At 39.7% G+C, this 17,504-nt stretch overlaps 1 protein-coding gene across 1 annotated transcript; it reads right to left on the bottom strand.

Moving 5' to 3' along the window:
* Positions 1-5,114: 5,114 nt before the first annotated feature.
* Positions 5,115-17,231, bottom strand: LOC146313450 (chitin synthase chs-2-like). The gene is made up of 22 exons (XM_084739819.1): positions 17,145-17,231; positions 16,115-16,250; positions 14,874-15,062; positions 13,887-14,766; positions 13,532-13,715; positions 13,263-13,352; positions 12,950-13,111; positions 12,644-12,818; positions 12,375-12,476; positions 12,105-12,246; positions 11,340-11,540; positions 11,109-11,224; positions 10,830-10,998; positions 10,387-10,566; positions 10,011-10,289; positions 9,735-9,915; positions 9,618-9,652; positions 9,467-9,531; positions 8,553-8,663; positions 8,248-8,462; positions 8,065-8,152; positions 5,115-7,115 (listed from the first exon to the last, which is right to left on the bottom strand). The coding sequence occupies exons 1-22, from the start codon at positions 17,168-17,170 to the stop codon at positions 6,957-6,959; spliced, it is 3,885 nt and encodes a 1,294-aa protein (XP_084595945.1). The 5' UTR covers positions 17,171-17,231; the 3' UTR covers positions 5,115-6,956.
* Positions 17,232-17,504: the final 273 nt, after the last annotated feature.

The following is a 17,504-nucleotide window of genomic DNA, read 5'->3' as shown; positions in this document are numbered from 1 at the left end:
TTGCTATGGTAACAAACGCCGCGTCTGATTGAAGATGATTAATCCATCTCCATCTCGCTCTTCTTCACTCTCACGCTCTTTTAGCTCTGATTTTGGTCTCGAACAACTTTTGTTCACAAACTTGTCGCTAACTTTTAATAATAATAATAATAATAATAATAATAATAATAATAATAATAATAATAATAATAACTTTATTTATATAGCACCTTTAAAAACTGAGTTTTCAAAGTGCTTTGACAGACAAAGCAAAACAGCACAACCCTCTGTACCATAATATAAAGGGTTCTCTATAGAACCCCTTGAGTGTGTTCTAGATAAAATAGAATCTAAAAAATATAATAATATAAAATATAAATATTAAAAAAAAAAAATCAGTAGAACCCCATGGTTGGGATCTAGATAAGACCCTTGGAATATAAAAAGGTTCTCAGTAGAACCCCCTGAGTAGGTTTTAGATAAAACCCTGTTTCTGGTAGAATCTTGTGGTTGGGAATTAGATGAAACCGTCACAATATAAAAAGGTTCTCAGTAGAACCCCCAGAGTGTGATCTAGATAAAACCCTCACAATATGAAAAGGTTCTTGGTAGAACCCCCAGAGTGTGTTCTAGATAAAACTCTTTGAATATGAAAAGGCTCTCTGGAGAACCTCTTGAGTGTGATCTAGATAAAATCCTTAGAATATAAAAAGGTTATCAGTAGAACCCCTGGAGTGTGTTCTAAATAAAATCCTGTTTTTGGTAAAACTGTGTGGGTTGACTCTTGTTTGCACCATTAGAATATAGAAAGATTTTGGATAGAACCCCCAGACAGGTTTCTGGGTGGAACCATTACACCATAGAGGGGTTCTCTGTAGAACCTCTCACAGAAAGTTCTGAGTGAAACTTTTTACAGATGGTTCAAAGTATAACAATTTAAGTTGGATTCTAGTTCGAATTCTCTGTTAAGGTCCCAAGTGGAACCTTTATGAAAGGTTCTACCAGGGACAACCTGAAAAACCTTTAATGGGTCTAGAATCTTTATTTCTAAGACTGTAGTTGTTTGATTAATTGTCCAGTAATTCATCATTTTTTTTCATCTTCAAAAATTAATGCACATTTCATCACCGTCACTAAAACATGTTTGTCGGCCATAAAAAAACAACAGAAACATCACAGGATGAACACAGAGCGACTTTTTCATGAAACTTTTTCATCGTCATACGACACGCTGCTGTTTATCCTTTATCAAACCGCTAAATTAGTGAGTGACGTCAACACCACTCTTTCTTTCTTTGTTTTTTTTTCCGCATTCTTGACTAAAACTCCCCACAGCTTTAATTGAAAGATCTTTGTGGGAAAGTAGGTGACTAAAGTAAATTAAAATATTTGCCAGTCTAGACTAAACGACTAAACACGTAGCGCTGCCGTATCAATATCATCTTTTCAAACTTCCTTAAAGTCTTTTTGAATCACTGTAATTACCAAAGCAATGAAACCCATTGTCTGAATTTAATTAATTTTTGACATGCCAGACGTTGTCGTCTTCACACTCCCTTTGTGATAAAGAGACCAGTTTGTCCTGACAGCAGAGGAGATGATACCTCGAAAGAACCAGCCTCTGTTTGTTGGCATTGCTAACAGCGTGGTTTTATGGACGGGTCAAGACTGTAACGTCTCAAAACTTTCTGGATGGACTGCCATGAAGTTTATGGTTATTAAAAGATCAGAGTACTTTGTGTTTGGTGCAAATTAGCAAACGTTAGACCAACAAATAAACTAAGATACGCCTGCTAAATATTAGAATGTTAGTGTTGTCATTGTGTGCATGTTGCGATGCTAGCATTAGCATTTAGCTCAATGCATTGTTGTGTCTAAGCGTAGCCTCACAGAGCTGCCAGCGTGACTATAAGCTCTTACGCCAGGGACACGAGGAAGCAGACATAATTTATAGCATTTATAACAGATTATCATCGTGTTTTCAGACGCCAAAACTATTGCTGCAGATTGCAAGCAACTATGGCTGCAGCTGCAGCTCGATCAAGCTTTGCATTTCCCTACATGTTGAAGTGGTGTGCACTGGGGTTTGGAGAAGAGTGATGCTCAGTGTCTCATGAGTCTGGACAGTGGCGTCTTTTTTGTAGTCGTGGTCAAAAATATGAAACGCAAGAGCACATGAGTGGTGAATGGATTAAACTTCGTCTTTATCTGCTCTAAACTCAAACTGCCAGTTTAATACCACTATATCAGCATTTGTTATGTGAAGGGTTTGAGGAGGAGGATGTGGGCTGGTGCAGAATCAAAGTGGGCTGACGTCGATTCATCACTTGTGCTCGCTCCCTCGATTGTAGGAAAAAAAATGTTTGATAACAAGTGGCAGTCGCAGTGACCCAGTATTATATAGTATCGTGAAGAATAGGGCTTATATTTGTTTAGTGAATGACTGGAGTCTTGTGCACATGGGCCCTAATGCAACTGCATTACCTGCATATATGGTAGTTCCGCCCCTGACCTCACTTTATGACCAATAAGCCCATACGCCCACAGACATATGGGGGTTAAAATAGGGCTCCTATTATTCAGGAAGACACAAAGTTAGTTCTGGTGTTAAATTACTGCCTTGCATGTTGCATTGTTGTTGATTTATGCACGCCATTGTTAACCGTTTATTATTTTAACACTGCCAGCAGATATAACAATACAAGCATACTAATGATCAAAGGCAGATTTCCAGCTGAATGGAATCCACTAACAACAATAATAATTGTGTGGCTTGAATATGATAGCGTCAGGAGGAAGTGCCATATCTGACTGATCCACTTTAATGTCTTAGCAAGAAAAGGAGTAATTACAAGTATTAACAACTGAAAGCTCCGCCCCAGTTAGGTGTGCCAGTGAGCCAGCACAGAAAAAGGAAAGGAAAAACTTAAAGTTACTATAAGGTTGACCTCTTTTCAAGTCAAAATGCCACCAGTATGCTCTGACTGGGTTTGTTTTCTCCCCTCTGAAATGAAACCACCTGCTGAAAGATCAACAGGATGGAGGCATAAAATCAGCAAATGACAAAAACAACAACTTTAAGTTTCTTGCTTTTACAGCCTGAACTGGTTACAGGAACTGATAGTTTTGATTGAGAGTCCTGCAAAGAAAATAAAGGAAATCTGACCAAACAGGTTAGTTACTCAGCTTCTGCACAACCATCCAAAAGGTCAAACATTTCTTTTGACTTAATAATGAGCTAGTTAGTCATAAAATAAAGGGCAAATATGTACTGTAATTATTGTGTTGTTACATAACAACTGAAAAAATTCTCTTCTACGATGGCATCATCATCCTCACTTTCCCCATTGTTATCTGAAATGCTGCTGCTGCTGCAGCGAATCACCTGCTTTGCCAAGAAGTCGATCGGCTGCAGCCTGCCCAACCCCCCCCCTCCCCCGTCACCCATGTCCCCACCCTCTGCATACCACAGTGATGCTGCACATTTCATTGCAAATATTCTTTATTCTTCATACTGTAAATGTTTGCACGTTCTCTGGACAATATTTAAGGCGTTCCTGCACAAACTGCACAGCTCCTTTGTTTAAATAATGGTCACTTGATGATTTTGTTCAAGTGTTTTTACAATATTTTTTCATATGTTGTTGTCAGTTTCATGTTATTCTCATGTTTTTTCCTGCTCTCTTGTTCTTTTCTCTTTTACTGTTTTGTCTTATTTTACTATGTTTTAGTGTCTTTTGCTTGTATCGTAGTTTTACGTTCTTGCTTGTGTTGGCCTTCTGTTGTTATTTTGCCTCTAGGGTATCCCGCTCTTTTCTTTGTCTGTCAAAGCACTTTGTCTTTAAAGGCGCTATATAAATAAAATTATTATTATTATTATTTTCTACATATGCTCATGTTCATCTTCACAGAGGTGGCAAATGTACACACATTCTGTACTCAAGTAGAAGTACAGTTACTTGTGTAAAAAGACTGGCAAAAGTATAAGTACAAATTAAACTTTTTGACTCAAGTAAAAGTGAAAAAGTACAGGCTCTGAAATGTACTCAAGGTATAAATGTAAAAAGTCACCCTAAGAAGGATATTTCTGCAGACTGTTTCTGTGCAAAGCTAATTTAAACTTCTCCTTTTCTGCACAGTCGAGTGTCCTTCTCTTGTCTGTTGCGTCTCATTCCTTCTTTTTCATCTTGTAAGTTTTTTGTCTTGTTCTTTTTGCATCTTTTTACTGTTATTATTATTTTTTTTTGTTGTTGTCTTATGTTGTTTTCATCTTGTTCGTGATGCACTGATGGATACACTAAAGATTTGTCTTCTGCATGTGTTATTGTCGCAGTCCATTCAGTTTGAAATTGGTCTTGACGTTGGTAAGTCGGCACATAACGAAAGGAAAACAAAAAATAATCAATAATTCCCTTCAACTAAAACTAAAGTAAGACACTATATTTGAAAATGTAAGGGGACGAAAGTGCAGATATTTGTGTTAAAATGTAGGGAGTAAAAGTAAAAAGTTGTCAGAAAAATAAATAACAAATAAACTAAATATACAAATAAAAATATACAGCCTCCCCTGCTCTCCTCCCTCGTCTTGTCCGTGCAGTAGCCACACCTTTGTGTTGTCATGTTGTCATTCTTGCTTGTTTGTTTGTAATGGAAATTAAAAACTAATTACATGTGATGTGTGCGCCACTAAATTATGCCTGCTGACGCCCGTTTCGAGGTGTAGTCATGAGTCGCCACCTGCACAGCACAGCCAGTACAGGAGTGTTTGTCCTTTGTTGTTGGTGGTGACCAACCTTGTGGATGTGGTATATAATTTTAATAACTAAAATAAACCACTCGTATTCCAGTCATTCAAGTCACTCTGCCAGAGGAATGCATGCAAAGTTAGAATTAAAGGGTGTCAGAGGGCTCACATGAGTCATTCACATTCAAGTCATCACCAACAACAACAACAACAACACAATTTACTGTAGTTTAAAATCCACACTGTAGATTTATTGGAAACATTTGTGGAATAAACTAACAGCATAATGTGATATATTCCTCATTTGGATGTATGAAGTTAATGATGCCATATTTTCCACAAATATTTCTTCACTCACTCAGAATAAAAAAGAAAAAAATCAAATCAAAACTCTCTCGTACAGTGTTTAATTTGCACAGTCCTCAACAGCCACCTGAAAATCTTCATCTTTTAATACGTTTAAAAACTAAATCACAAAGTGCTTTACTGAAAAACAGAAACAACAAAACAGCCTTCAGCAGACAACTCATCAATAACACAACTACAAAAAACATAGAAACATGATTTTACTTCAGTTCAATCATGATTTCATATTTGGTAATACTTGTTAGAGTCTGGCGACCGATGTGCCTTTTCTGATGCACAAAATGTCACCAGCAGATTCTTTTTTACCCACCAGACAACAACTTTGACTTCTTTTCATTTTATGATTATCTGGGGGCACAATTATGAAACAAACAAAGAAACAAAACAAAAAAAAATTGTGCAATAAAGATACAGATGATCCAGAAAAAAGTAGCAACAGTTTATCATCGTCTTTGGCATTTTTTTTATTAAAGATTTCCCTGATTTAAAACTTCCCTGATTTTTAGGATTCATGTCATCATTTCCTCGACTTCCTCACCATTATTATTATTATTACAAGACTTCAACAGTTTGTCTGTGACAGTAGATGCAAACAGTTTAATTTCTCTTCACACGTTTTTCCAAACTTCATTAACTCCTCTTCACATTACAGTTTCATTGAGCACAGAAGCAGCAAACTCAAAGAAAACTAACATTTACAATATAAAATAACTTCAGGTCCTTCATAAATAGCATTGAGGCGCGTTCACACCGGCCTCGTTTAGTCCAGATGAACTGAAAGCTGGACTTGAACTCTGCTCCGCCTCGAAGGTGTGGCCTCAGACCACTGTGAGGTGAACCCTGGAGCAGTACACTTCTGGTGTGAACACCATTTTGAACCAATCACAGGAAGCGTACTATTGCATGTGTAATTTCATTGGTTAAAAAATGTTTTCTCTCCCTGTTTTGGTGGTTGGTTAACTAGTAGCGTGTTTGCTACCAAAATGTCCACTTGCAGCGGACAAACTGGACTCACCACACGGTGAGAAGTGCATTATTAAATTATATAATACTGATGTTACGATCGCAACGTGAATCCTGTATAATCTTGCAATTTTGTCCAATCACTGCAACTTCTCTACAAATTTGACCAATCATTGTAGCTTTCTACATGTTCCACCAATCATATCAGTCCTCCGCGCAATAGTCATACATGAACATCATTATTTACTTTTTATTTGTCATTTTATTTTCTTAAATTGTTCCGGTTACTGCAAAGAACACAAAGTTTTTGCTTTTGAGTTTGAGCTCCAAAAAGACTTTGCTTCTTTATCGAATACACCCCGGGTGCACGTCTTTGTTCACAAATAAATTCTGTTTTGTCCATTTTTTTGCAATCCTGAGTCTTTCTGGTAAGGTTACATAGAAGAATCAGAACAGAGTGTGCGACATTTTTTTGCAGTTCTGCAACTTCATTGCAACAGGCATCACAATCCCAAAAAAGCAGACGATAACCTGAAAGGACCGGTAACTGAGCAAAGTTTCCACCACGTGACTTGCGTTTACAATTTCTGGATCGTTTGAATTTTCAGTTTTATGGACACAAATTTAAACATCGCATTGTTTCAATTCTGGAATGGGACCTTCAGGTGTGAACACGCCCTTGAAAGTGTTTAATTTACTGACCTCTGTGTTTTCATCTGCACACAAGATATACATTCATCTAGAATGTGTCACTCGTTTTCTGCAAAGCGTTTTGCGGCATTTGGTTCAATAAAAGACTTTTATAAATAAATATCAAACATAACATAAATAATACGCATCTCAACTCACATGGAGCGGATATTTGAAAGTGCTAAAATGTGTCTGTTGTGCACAGAGTGTGTGTTCAAACCATAGTCTCTCCATTTTGATTTCTAGCGTACAGGTAGGACGGGAAATCGTCGTCACTGAATTCATCTTCAGAGTCCTCCTTGAAGGAAGAGGCGGAGATGGAGGCGGAGGTGGAGGCGGAGTCAGAGGCGGACTGAGACACAGAGGACTTGATCTGGAAGGAGATTGATGTAACATCAGTTTGGATAAGTGCCACCACACCTGGAATACTTTTGGCAAGTGACTAAACTATTTGTTCCCATCTAACCCCTGCAGCAGGAAGGCGTGGCTGGATTGATGTTAGTGTTTTCAGCCTTTGCTGTTTCAGTAATTAAACAGAAGTATTTGCAGGGTAATGGTATGTTCTTTATTGTTATTAGCATACCACGTAAGTCTTAATAATTAGGGTGAGGTAGATCCTCAAATTATTGGCTGTGGAGAATGATGTTAGATCAAATGCAAGACTATGAAGGTCAATACAGCAAGCTTCTCTTTAAAGGACACGTTCACTGCTTTTCAACCCAACCTGTTTGAGTATGTGAGCTAGAAAAAGGTCAAAACCCAGAGATCCACATTAACCACAGCCTGTGTTTAAAGTTTCATCATCCCCATTAGGCAAGTCTCTGCCAACACAACCTGACACCTCTAGAAACATCTGGTTTCCTTTGCACCTTTTAGTGCAACATTCTACAAAAACAGCTAACTAGAGCAGGGACTAACAACTAGTTTCATTGTCGATTGATCTGCCGATCATTTTCTGAATTAATCGAATAGTTGCTTGGTCTAAAAAATGGTGAAAAATGTCTTCAACTGTCTTGTTTGGTCCACAACCCAAAGATATTCCATTTCATCAAAGAGGACTAAAGAAACTAGCAAATATTCCAATTTAAGAAGCTGGAATCAGAAAATTTGAGGATTTTTTCTTAAAAAAAAAAAGTGAGAAAAGCTAACTTTAGGCGTAAATAAAAACAGGAGTTTAAGGTCTTAGAATCTGACAGACCTAAGGATGTAATAATAATCTAATTTAATACAAAGTACAGATTGTGACGTCTTGTCTAGTCTTGTCTAGTAGCAACAGCAGCAAGTCTTGAAAAATAAGCAGTAGAAGCAGTTTCAGTAAATACCTTTTTGCCTAGCTTGTATTCAGGTTCAGGTTTTGGCTCTCTGGGCTCTGTGTCCAGAAAGGCCACATAATGTATCAGAGTGGAGAGTCTGGATGAACACAGAAAAAGAAAGTTAGATTTTCTAAACAAACGAAAAAAGAAGTCACTAAAATCAAATTTCTGTCATTTGATGAAAATGGTCACCTGTGGTACAGCATGGTCAAGAACTGGATTATGACTGACGTGGCAAATCCCAGAATGAACATGAAGCCAATGGGATCGATCTGTATTTCGTCTCCGGTGTCCTCAAGGTCGAGGTTCAACTTGGGGATCGTGATGGTGATGGAAACGTTGAATGTCTGGAGGGTAAAGGTTGCCACCAGCCACATGGCATTCAACATGAAGAAGGCGAAGTTTATCTGTGTGTAAGGAGAACGTAGGATTATTACAGTAAACTTCCCAGTGGTTTCCTGTCGGATATGTGCCGCAGCTCAGCCCCACACGCCTACCTTGTTTCTCAGATCCTTTAGTTCACTGGCTATCTTTTTCTGTTTCTCTTTGTCGTCAGGCAGAGGTTGCAGATACTTGTCCTGAAGATCTCTCCAGAACTGCTCCTCGTCCTGCAAAGAAACACAGAAACCCTTTCAATTAATTATTCCATAAAAAAAAAAGCTTGGATTATTTGAAGCAGGTGCAGTTGCTGCTGTGGACAGGTTCAACATCTAAAGGTACAAGATCCACCTAAAAGGTTTAGGTGTGCATTATATTAAGAATATTTTCACCACTTTACCTTGGCATCAGACAGCCTTTTCTGATGAGAGACCGCTGTTATATAGGCCAAATATCACCCCCTCCAAAGCAACTAAACTCCACTGGGAAAATCAATAATTGTACTTTGCAGAACATGGGAGTTGCGGGTCTACTGCTGCCTCGATCTGTAAGTTCGTGTGGTTGAGTGGATTCAAGCTAACCTTCTGAAACACCAAAGTCACACATTAACACTAACTAACTAATGAATTGAGGCAGCGGTAGACCAGCAGCTCCTGTGGTTTGTAGGATAAAATGACTGGTTTTGTCAATGGAGTTTGGTTGCTTTGAAAAGAGTGTAAAGTAAAAAGAAAGTAAATATAGCATACACTTAAATGTATACAATTTTTTTTCTTTTTTGGTTTGCTACGTTTTGCACCTTTCCGTCCAAAGCAGTACATCGCTTAGCTTCTGTGCTGGTCGCTCTTCAGGGCCCCATACAGCCCCACATCAAATAATCTGAACTACCCCTTTAAATTGAGGTTTCTCCTGCACTAGGAAAACTAAACATTGTGAGCATAATTTTGAAAAATAGGAGCAATAACAAAACCAGGGCTGAGACAATTAAAATGTGATTCAAAGGCAGATACAAAATGCTAAAATGAGACATACACACCTGGTCAAGTGATTCCTCTTGCAGTTGCGTTTCAGTTGATGAATTCTTTAGTTGTGTGACCCAACCTGCAGAAAAGAGCGAGGCAGGAGGATATTAGATAATGCCACACTTTCATTTGAAAGCAAAATCATGCAAAATTGTTTGAACTTACATTGGACAGGATGGTTGAAAACAGGTTCCACTTGCCTGAAATGCAATCAGGCAAATTATTAGTATCATAATGCTGACATATTGCATATCATATAGAAGTTCCACCTTAAGAACTGACCTCTGTTGTTCCTCTGGGATTCTTATGTCCTCCACAATAGTATTTTGGGGCAACATTTCAGACTGTGTGGACTGTGGGATCATGTTGTCCTGGTTGACAGTGACCTGCCCTTCTCCAGATCTCCGGTTGGACTTCTTGCAACATTTGACCCAGGAGAAAAGTCGCTGAAAGATGCTTTTGGCTGCAAGGATGAAGATTAATTTAGTCATCACAACTAACAATGCTGGTCTAGGGCTGCACTGTGGCATAACTTTTTAGTTTCAACGTGGTATCTACCTTTCTGTCCTGTTGTCTGCAGGGTGGCGACTTCCGGTTGGGGAGCTCCAGCTGCAGGTTTCGACTCCCGCGTTCCCCAGGACACGTTGTTCATGTTGACCATGGAGTAGATGGTGAGCAGCAGGTAGGCGCTGGGGACGCAGATGATGTAGAGAAAGCCATGGAACACAAGCTGGACTTCCTGAGGATGCAGTATCGCCGTTGTGATGTAAATGATGGCCATGGCGACAACGAAAAGGCTGCTGGGCGTCAAGATGGTTTGTTCCTCCACCATTGAACCTGAAGAAACATAAAAATATGTTGAGTTTTTAAGGTTAAAGCAGCTTCAAGTAGCCAAATAAAGCAGCTGCACGTCCGCAATTTATATATAACTTACCAATAATGGTCATCGCCACCACCAACATGAGGAATGCGTAAATGATGCTCATGACTCCTGCAATCTTGATCTGAGTGTCCGTTTTGAGTTTAAAGCAAAGACCCAGGTAGATGGCAGGAGGTATCACAGCCAGGATCAGGGCAACAGAGGCATGCATTCCGAAGATGATGGAAAAACTACCTGGAGGCCACAATGAAGGAGGCACATGCACAGAACTGAGTGTTAACCATTCTTATTTCTTTGATTTTCTTTTGCATTTATTTAAAGACAAATGGTAGGGTAAGTTCACAAGTTCACAAATGGTTGCATGTGCAGAGATGATAGCCTCAAACAGGGCTGTGACAATAACTGCATTGCTGTAGTGAGGCGGCTGTGGCAAACCGCCTCCCATGGGAACATCTTACTGTACATACTGACACTAGCCTCAAACACAAAACACCAACCTGCAATCATAAGGCAGATGGTGGCGGGGGCCAGGATGGCTGAGGTGATGGCAAAGAGCTGGTAAAACATGAAGGGTTTGGACATGGATGGGTTCCTCTTGGAAATTATGCTGGAGGAGCCCAGAAGATCCACCACGTTGGCCATTGTGGACGGCCCCCATCGCCGGCGCTGTAGATGAAAAGTAATCTTTATGATGACTGATAGTGTAATGGAATATATCAGACTGTCAAATCTGCATGGATATTCCATCATAATATGTGATCAGCTGCAGCACTCACCTGGTTGAAGAGTTCTTTGAAGTCCTCAGGTGCGTTGGTGTAAGCATCGCTTGCAGCGTTGTACTCAACTCTCCATCCCTGCTTCAGCATTAGAGTACACAGCCAGCGGTCCTCACCTGCAGGAAGCAGAAAATGTGCTTGTATTTCAGAGGAAGACAGAGAGACTAATTGTGAAAGCCGTCCCCAAGACCGAGCGAGAGACACAAGGAAGCCTCAAGCACCATTTTCTACCTTGGTCGTACTGGATGTAGTGGCTCGCCTCCGTGGACTTGGTGGAGTATCTCTTCATTACGTTGTCGTCCATCAGCGCCTCTGCTCTGAACAGACTGAAGCATCCGGGGCTGCACAGCACGCAACCGATCACATGCTCCGCTGTCTTCTGCAGCCAGTGACTGACAGCGTACTCAAACTTCTGAAACCACACTGTAGGACCTGTCGAGGAAATATAGAGGCATGTGTGCAGCGCTGGTCACTGTTGGGTTTTCAGCTCCAGTGGTGGATGTGATCACATCACTTGTAATAAGAAGCCTCTGTCAGCACCACTCTGCACCCCGACCACCTGTTCTTGCTTTATGTAACTTGGATTGCCAGGTATGTCACTGTATAATGCTTTACAGCTCTAAATCGCTCACCACCAGCTGCCCAAGACTGGAACATTTATTTCAGTGTTTGTTGTTGTATCATATCATATCGTATCATATGTCACTGAATTTGGTAAGATTGGAACAGAGAAAATGTTTTGAAAGACTCTGAAACAACCTTCTTGCTGTTAAACAAGTGAGTAGTATTAGCTGGCTTGGCATGTCTTGCGTTTTTGCACTTGCATGAGGTCTGGATGCGTTAGCAAAGTTGTCAACTTGCTAGTTTTTGATCATAAGTAATGTAATCCTATTAAATATGTGTGTACAGCTCAGCATGGGTGTAAATGTGAATTGCACTCTGACACAAAAAATACCAAATCGTGAATAATGTTGCGATATGAATCAATGTGCCAACCTGATCCGGTGGGGTGAATCCTGCCACATGCTGCCCCGACACGTGGATACATTTTCAGACGATCGATGAGCAGCATCACTGCAGCCGGCTGGAAGTCCGTGTCCCCGTCTAAGGCCAGAATGTAGGTGTTGTGCTTCTCTCTCTGGAGAAAAAGGCACAGTTTGCTTTGTGTTTGGTTTCCTTTAGAAGTACTGAGGAGTTGAGCGTGTTCAAGCTCTTCAAAAAATATCCAACCAACTATCTTAATGTTGTGTGTTTCTTTTGCCTCACCTGGACCGCTACTTTCAGCTCCACCTCCTTGTCTCCCTTCTGCCAGCGAGTGTAATATTTGGTCATGAGTTTCCAGCCCAGAAGATAGTAAAGGTACATAACCTGGAAGATAAGAGATAGCGATGAACAAAACTGATATTTCTCAGGATTTAAGCGTTCAAGCATTGTTGAGTTGGAAATAGAGAAATGTTCTGGTGTCTCCTCAGAAGAATCTAATTGTTAAACATGAAGCAAACTGTAAATAGCATAAGAAGTCATTATTTTCATACCTGAGACCATCTCTTCTTGTGGCGGATGAGTTCTTTGTCTTTGAAGTGAACTATGATAAGGTTCCCATGAGGCATGGTGACCACAACACGACCCCCGTATGGTGTCCTTATGACCTTCAGATCAGGGACCTGCTGCTGCGTTTCGAAGAACCTCTTGTCGATGTTTGTGAAGATGCTGGTGACACAGAACGAGAGAACACTTTAATAGCAATTCAAACTTTTCTGGTGGTGTGTCAAATGCTCTTGTCAGGTCAGAACTGACTTCAGTGGTAAGTTTTTGGAACCGTCTGTAAACGCGATTCTTACCCATAAACTTCGGTGAAAATTTCAACCAGGTCCCGTGCATATTTGTTGAGGTGACGCCCCTGACTTCCCTCACCGTCCTTGAATGCATCGTCAAAGTAGATATGAGCCTCGAAGGTGAAATCATTATGTTTTGGGTCATTCTTTGGTCTGTACTTGTCCAGTCTGCAGTGTTTAGAGAAACATAAAGAGAAACTGTAAGGAAATTTACTGATTAAAGTAAATTTTGAGGTTCTTAAGCATGCACTGCTAAATGTGGCTGGGCCATGGAAGCAAAAACCTGACAAGATGATATCATAGAGTCTGTGTAACTTACCTGAAGATTGAAATGATGATGTTCATCATTTCGTCGTAGGTCTCATGCCACATGGTGGCGCACAGGTACACCATCGCCTTTTCAACTGGTCTAAAATTTGACATGGCAAGATTTTGCAAATTTGAGAAACATTTTTCAAACAGCTTTGTTTGAAGAACTCTGACTTGATTGGCCTAAACTGACCAGCTCAAGACTTTGAGGAATTAACAAAAACTTTGCTTCAGATGACTCTTTTGAGAACCAAAATGGATTACTACTCCTACACTTACTTCTTCATCTTGTCTTTGGTCGGGATGTCGAATCGGGTGTTGAGGAGCAGAGATTGTTCAATAAAGGCTCCTTCGTACAGCCTCCTGATGAACAGGTCTTGGGTCCTCTGGATACGATTTACACTGAGGTACCACAGATGGATGGTCGCCAACACAAGACCGAGCCACCAGGACACTGCTGAACCTGAAGGAAAATTAAGAAACATGCTAGATGGCAAAGTTTTCCAGATTGCATCTTTCCCTCCATATTTTGGCCTACATGCTATAGTCTGCAAAACTCTATGTGCTTTGGTCTGGGGACATTTCTGTGTATAATGTGACTGTAATATAACTTTTACCAGGCTCAATTTCATACCTGTCAGTATGCTGATGTCAAGTATCTTGGACATGTCCAAGAAGCACAGGGTGTGTGTCGCATCCAAAACCAGCTCATGGAACACGCTGCCATTCAAGCTGCGATTTCTTCCATCCACAGCTACATCGCAGTAACCTGTGAAGTTGATGCTTGCAGTCCCGTTCAGACTTACTCTGTAGTCCTGATAGTAAACGATAACGGGGACGATGTACAGAACCATGACCGCCAAGGAGGCCAGGTACAAAGGCAGGATGAAGCATCGTCGCAGGGCGTGCATCTTACAGGCTGCCAATGCAAACCAGTGGCAGAGTGCAGAGGAGATCAGCTGGACGCCGATGGTGATGACTATGATTCTTGTCTCACGTCTCGGGATGGAGCGCACTATCTCCCAGTCCATTTTGTCCAGAGGGACGTAGGCTCCGAGCACAGTGGCGGTCACCACGATCCTGAGCAGGCTGGACAGGATGTGTAACATGTTTTGGCACTTTGTTATGTCTCTGCAGAGGTTCTTGAGGAAGCTGGAGCCGCTGTTCTGACTGATCAGTCTGAAGTAGTTTTCCCACCAGTTGAAAGACACCAAGAATGACGCACTGACTGCCAGACCCACCCAAATGATCATCTTGATATCGGTGGGGTCCTTTATAATGTACAAGTAGAGGAATAGCACGTAACCGAGCAAAATGAGGAGAAAGGCAGTGATGGATGGCACCAGGAAGCGATTCCTCTCTTTGGCAGTGCACTGAGCGATCATCTGTAGCAGCGCAGAGAGGACGGCTACGCCGTTCAGTATCGTCACGTTGGTCACAATGTCCAGGTGAGGCATCGCTACGATTGTGAGAATTGCTGCACCCAGAGACACCAAGAACTCAAAGAACAGGACCTGAAGGAGACGCAGAGGGAAATTCAGCAACACGGGCCAAGTCCTCTGCCAGTTTTTGGCATCAGTACAACATAAACAAACTGAGGAAATGTTGACTCTTGTCTTACCAGGGCAATAGTTGTTTTTCTTGGCAGCTTTGAGGTTTTGTAACACGCTTTCCAGAAGCTTTTGAGGAGTAGAAGGACGCTGGATGCGATGACAGCGCAGCCGATACACAACAGAGCGACAGGTTTCTGCTCATCTGGGAGGGTCTTTGTGCCTTCATTGGATAAGGTGATAAGAAGGAGAAAAGAAGCCTGGAACAGAGTAAAAAAAAAAAAAAGTGATTCTCATTTAATTGGTTTGTTCAGTTTCTCAAAGTTTTTACACCTGCGCCACCTCATAAAATATTATTAAAATGCAGTAGTGTTGGCATACCCTATTCAGCTACAGTTCAGTTCACGCAGGATGCAGGTTTATTCCTAATAGGAAGATTACTTTTCATATGATCATTTCAGAATTCCAGTTTCATAGGGAAAGGTTTAAAGGAAAGGGGCAGCTTAACTAACAAACCCTTAAAAACAATGGTAAAATACTAATTTTCTGTATTATTGCAATAAAATTTGAAATTAGACAAGGCTGTGGTTAGATCAGTCACCTGCAGGCCTCTGTTTGACAAAGATGTGTACATTTGTTATTTTAATTCTTTAAAAGTCACCCAATTGCAAGGATTCAAAATCTGTGAAAATTACATGTCAAGGTTAGCATGTATGGCTACGTGCATGAACATGACTAGCAGGCTGATTTAAATTACTTTTCAACAATCTTATAGTTTAAGTATTTTCATTAGAAATTTAGTAGTATTCTGATGTTTTAATTAATTTATTTAATTCTTACAATTTAAGAGATTCCTCAGTGTGCCACTAGAGGGAGCCTGAGTGCCGCCAGTGATAATCGTACCACAGTTTGAAAAGCTAGGAGAGTTAGATCGTACTGTAATATGAAGGTAATGTAAACCTGCTCCACAGACAATGACCGGGTGTCAAACTTAATGTGTCCTATATTCCAAGAGTGACAACACGCAAGAGCAAATAAAGTTTTAGCTATACCCTGTATCACTTCTTAGTTAAAAAAAAAAAAAAGGCAGGAACACTGCTCAACCTGCTCTGTCGCTCTTCTGAATCAAAGTTAAATTAGGATTATTGTTTAAAAATGTGTATTTAACATTTAATTTAACAGATAAATCACTAGTAGACTGGCCTGTTACAAGGTTCAAAAATGTATTTTCTCAACAGAGTAAAAATCAAAACCCCCTCATATTTAGTATTAATGTCACATATGTATTAAAAAAAATTAAAAAACAGCAAACCTTGCTACATAGCGCCAATCCAAACACCAACACAGCGACGACACACAGAGTAATGATCTTTAGCAGTTTGATCATTTTCCATGGCGTCTGTTCATCTTCAATTAACGGGACCTCTCGACACGTGTCCCACGGCCTCCTGGGTAAAGACACCCAAACGAGAAAGAAAGAAAGAAAGAAAGAAGAAAGGAAATGTTATTTTTTGCTGATTAAATAAAAGATGAACAATAAAACTGTATTAATCAAAAACATAATTTGTAACCCCCAAAACAGTAACCCTGAAAAATGTTACTTTACACACGAGTGATGATAAAAATATTATATAACACATTGTATAAAATGTATCTTCATAGAAGAAATGTGAAAAATATTTTTATTATATTGTCTTATAACAGCATTATAATGTATTATTTTTAAAAGCAGATTGTTTTTCTTATTTAATTTTTATTATAATTTGATTATATATTTAGCAATTATGTATTATATATACACATGTTCGTTTTTGTGTCTTATGGACAATAAAGTTTATATCCTGCGACTTTTACATATCTTTGTCACAAATGTTTGATAAATACATTTCAGGGATCACTGCACAAAAATGTGTATTAATGTAAATATTCAATATACTGTACAAAAAATGCTGCTTAATGTTGTGATATTGGATTTTTTTTTTTTTTTTATGCTCTAATACTGATATCGGCCCCAAAAATCCAGTATCAGTCAGGCCCTAGTGATAAATAATAAAATAAATAAGCAATAAACAAAACAACAAATGGCAACAATAAATAAGAAGCACTGCTGACCTAAACAGTCTTTTCACATTTCCTGTTTAAATGAATAAGTGCATAAGTAATTTACGTGAAAACGTAAGTAACTACAGAAAAATACGACATTACAAAATAAATGTTAAAGAGCTCATGAATATTTCACTTTTTCCACATTATTTCTCATTTGATTTTTAAAAGAGATGGAAATTAAATTAATTAAATTCTATTACAGAAAATTTAAAATTAATATTAATGTGTCTACTTACTTGAGCATATTTCTGTCCTCCACCATGGTGAACTGTGCAAATGGATGCTCTCCGGCTGAACACCTGTATAAAAGCTACTGCGTGCATGACTCACTCATGCTGCCACGCCCACCTAGAGAAATAATTTCAGGTGAGAAAAAGATCAGAGCAAAGAGACATGCACACCACTTAAGATCCCAAGTATGTCACCGCATCAGTTCAATGAGCAATTATTGATATTTTAGCAGCAAAAAGAAATCAAACATCCTGCCTTACCAGAGTCAGATGTGGATATTAAATGTGTTGTTTCTCTCCGTTACCTGTTGTGTGTTTGGGAACCACACAAGATGTAACTTTAGGTCGAGGCAAGTGTTGAATGGT

Source organism: Lutjanus erythropterus, chromosome 16 (assembly GCF_056507025.1).
Source record: "Lutjanus erythropterus isolate fLutEry1 chromosome 16, fLutEry1.hap2, whole genome shotgun sequence".
Classification (NCBI taxonomy): domain Eukaryota; kingdom Metazoa; phylum Chordata; class Actinopteri; order Lutjaniformes; family Lutjanidae; genus Lutjanus; species Lutjanus erythropterus.
Note: the sequence above shows the minus strand (reverse complement) of the source record. Positions and strands in the feature narration are given on the sequence as shown.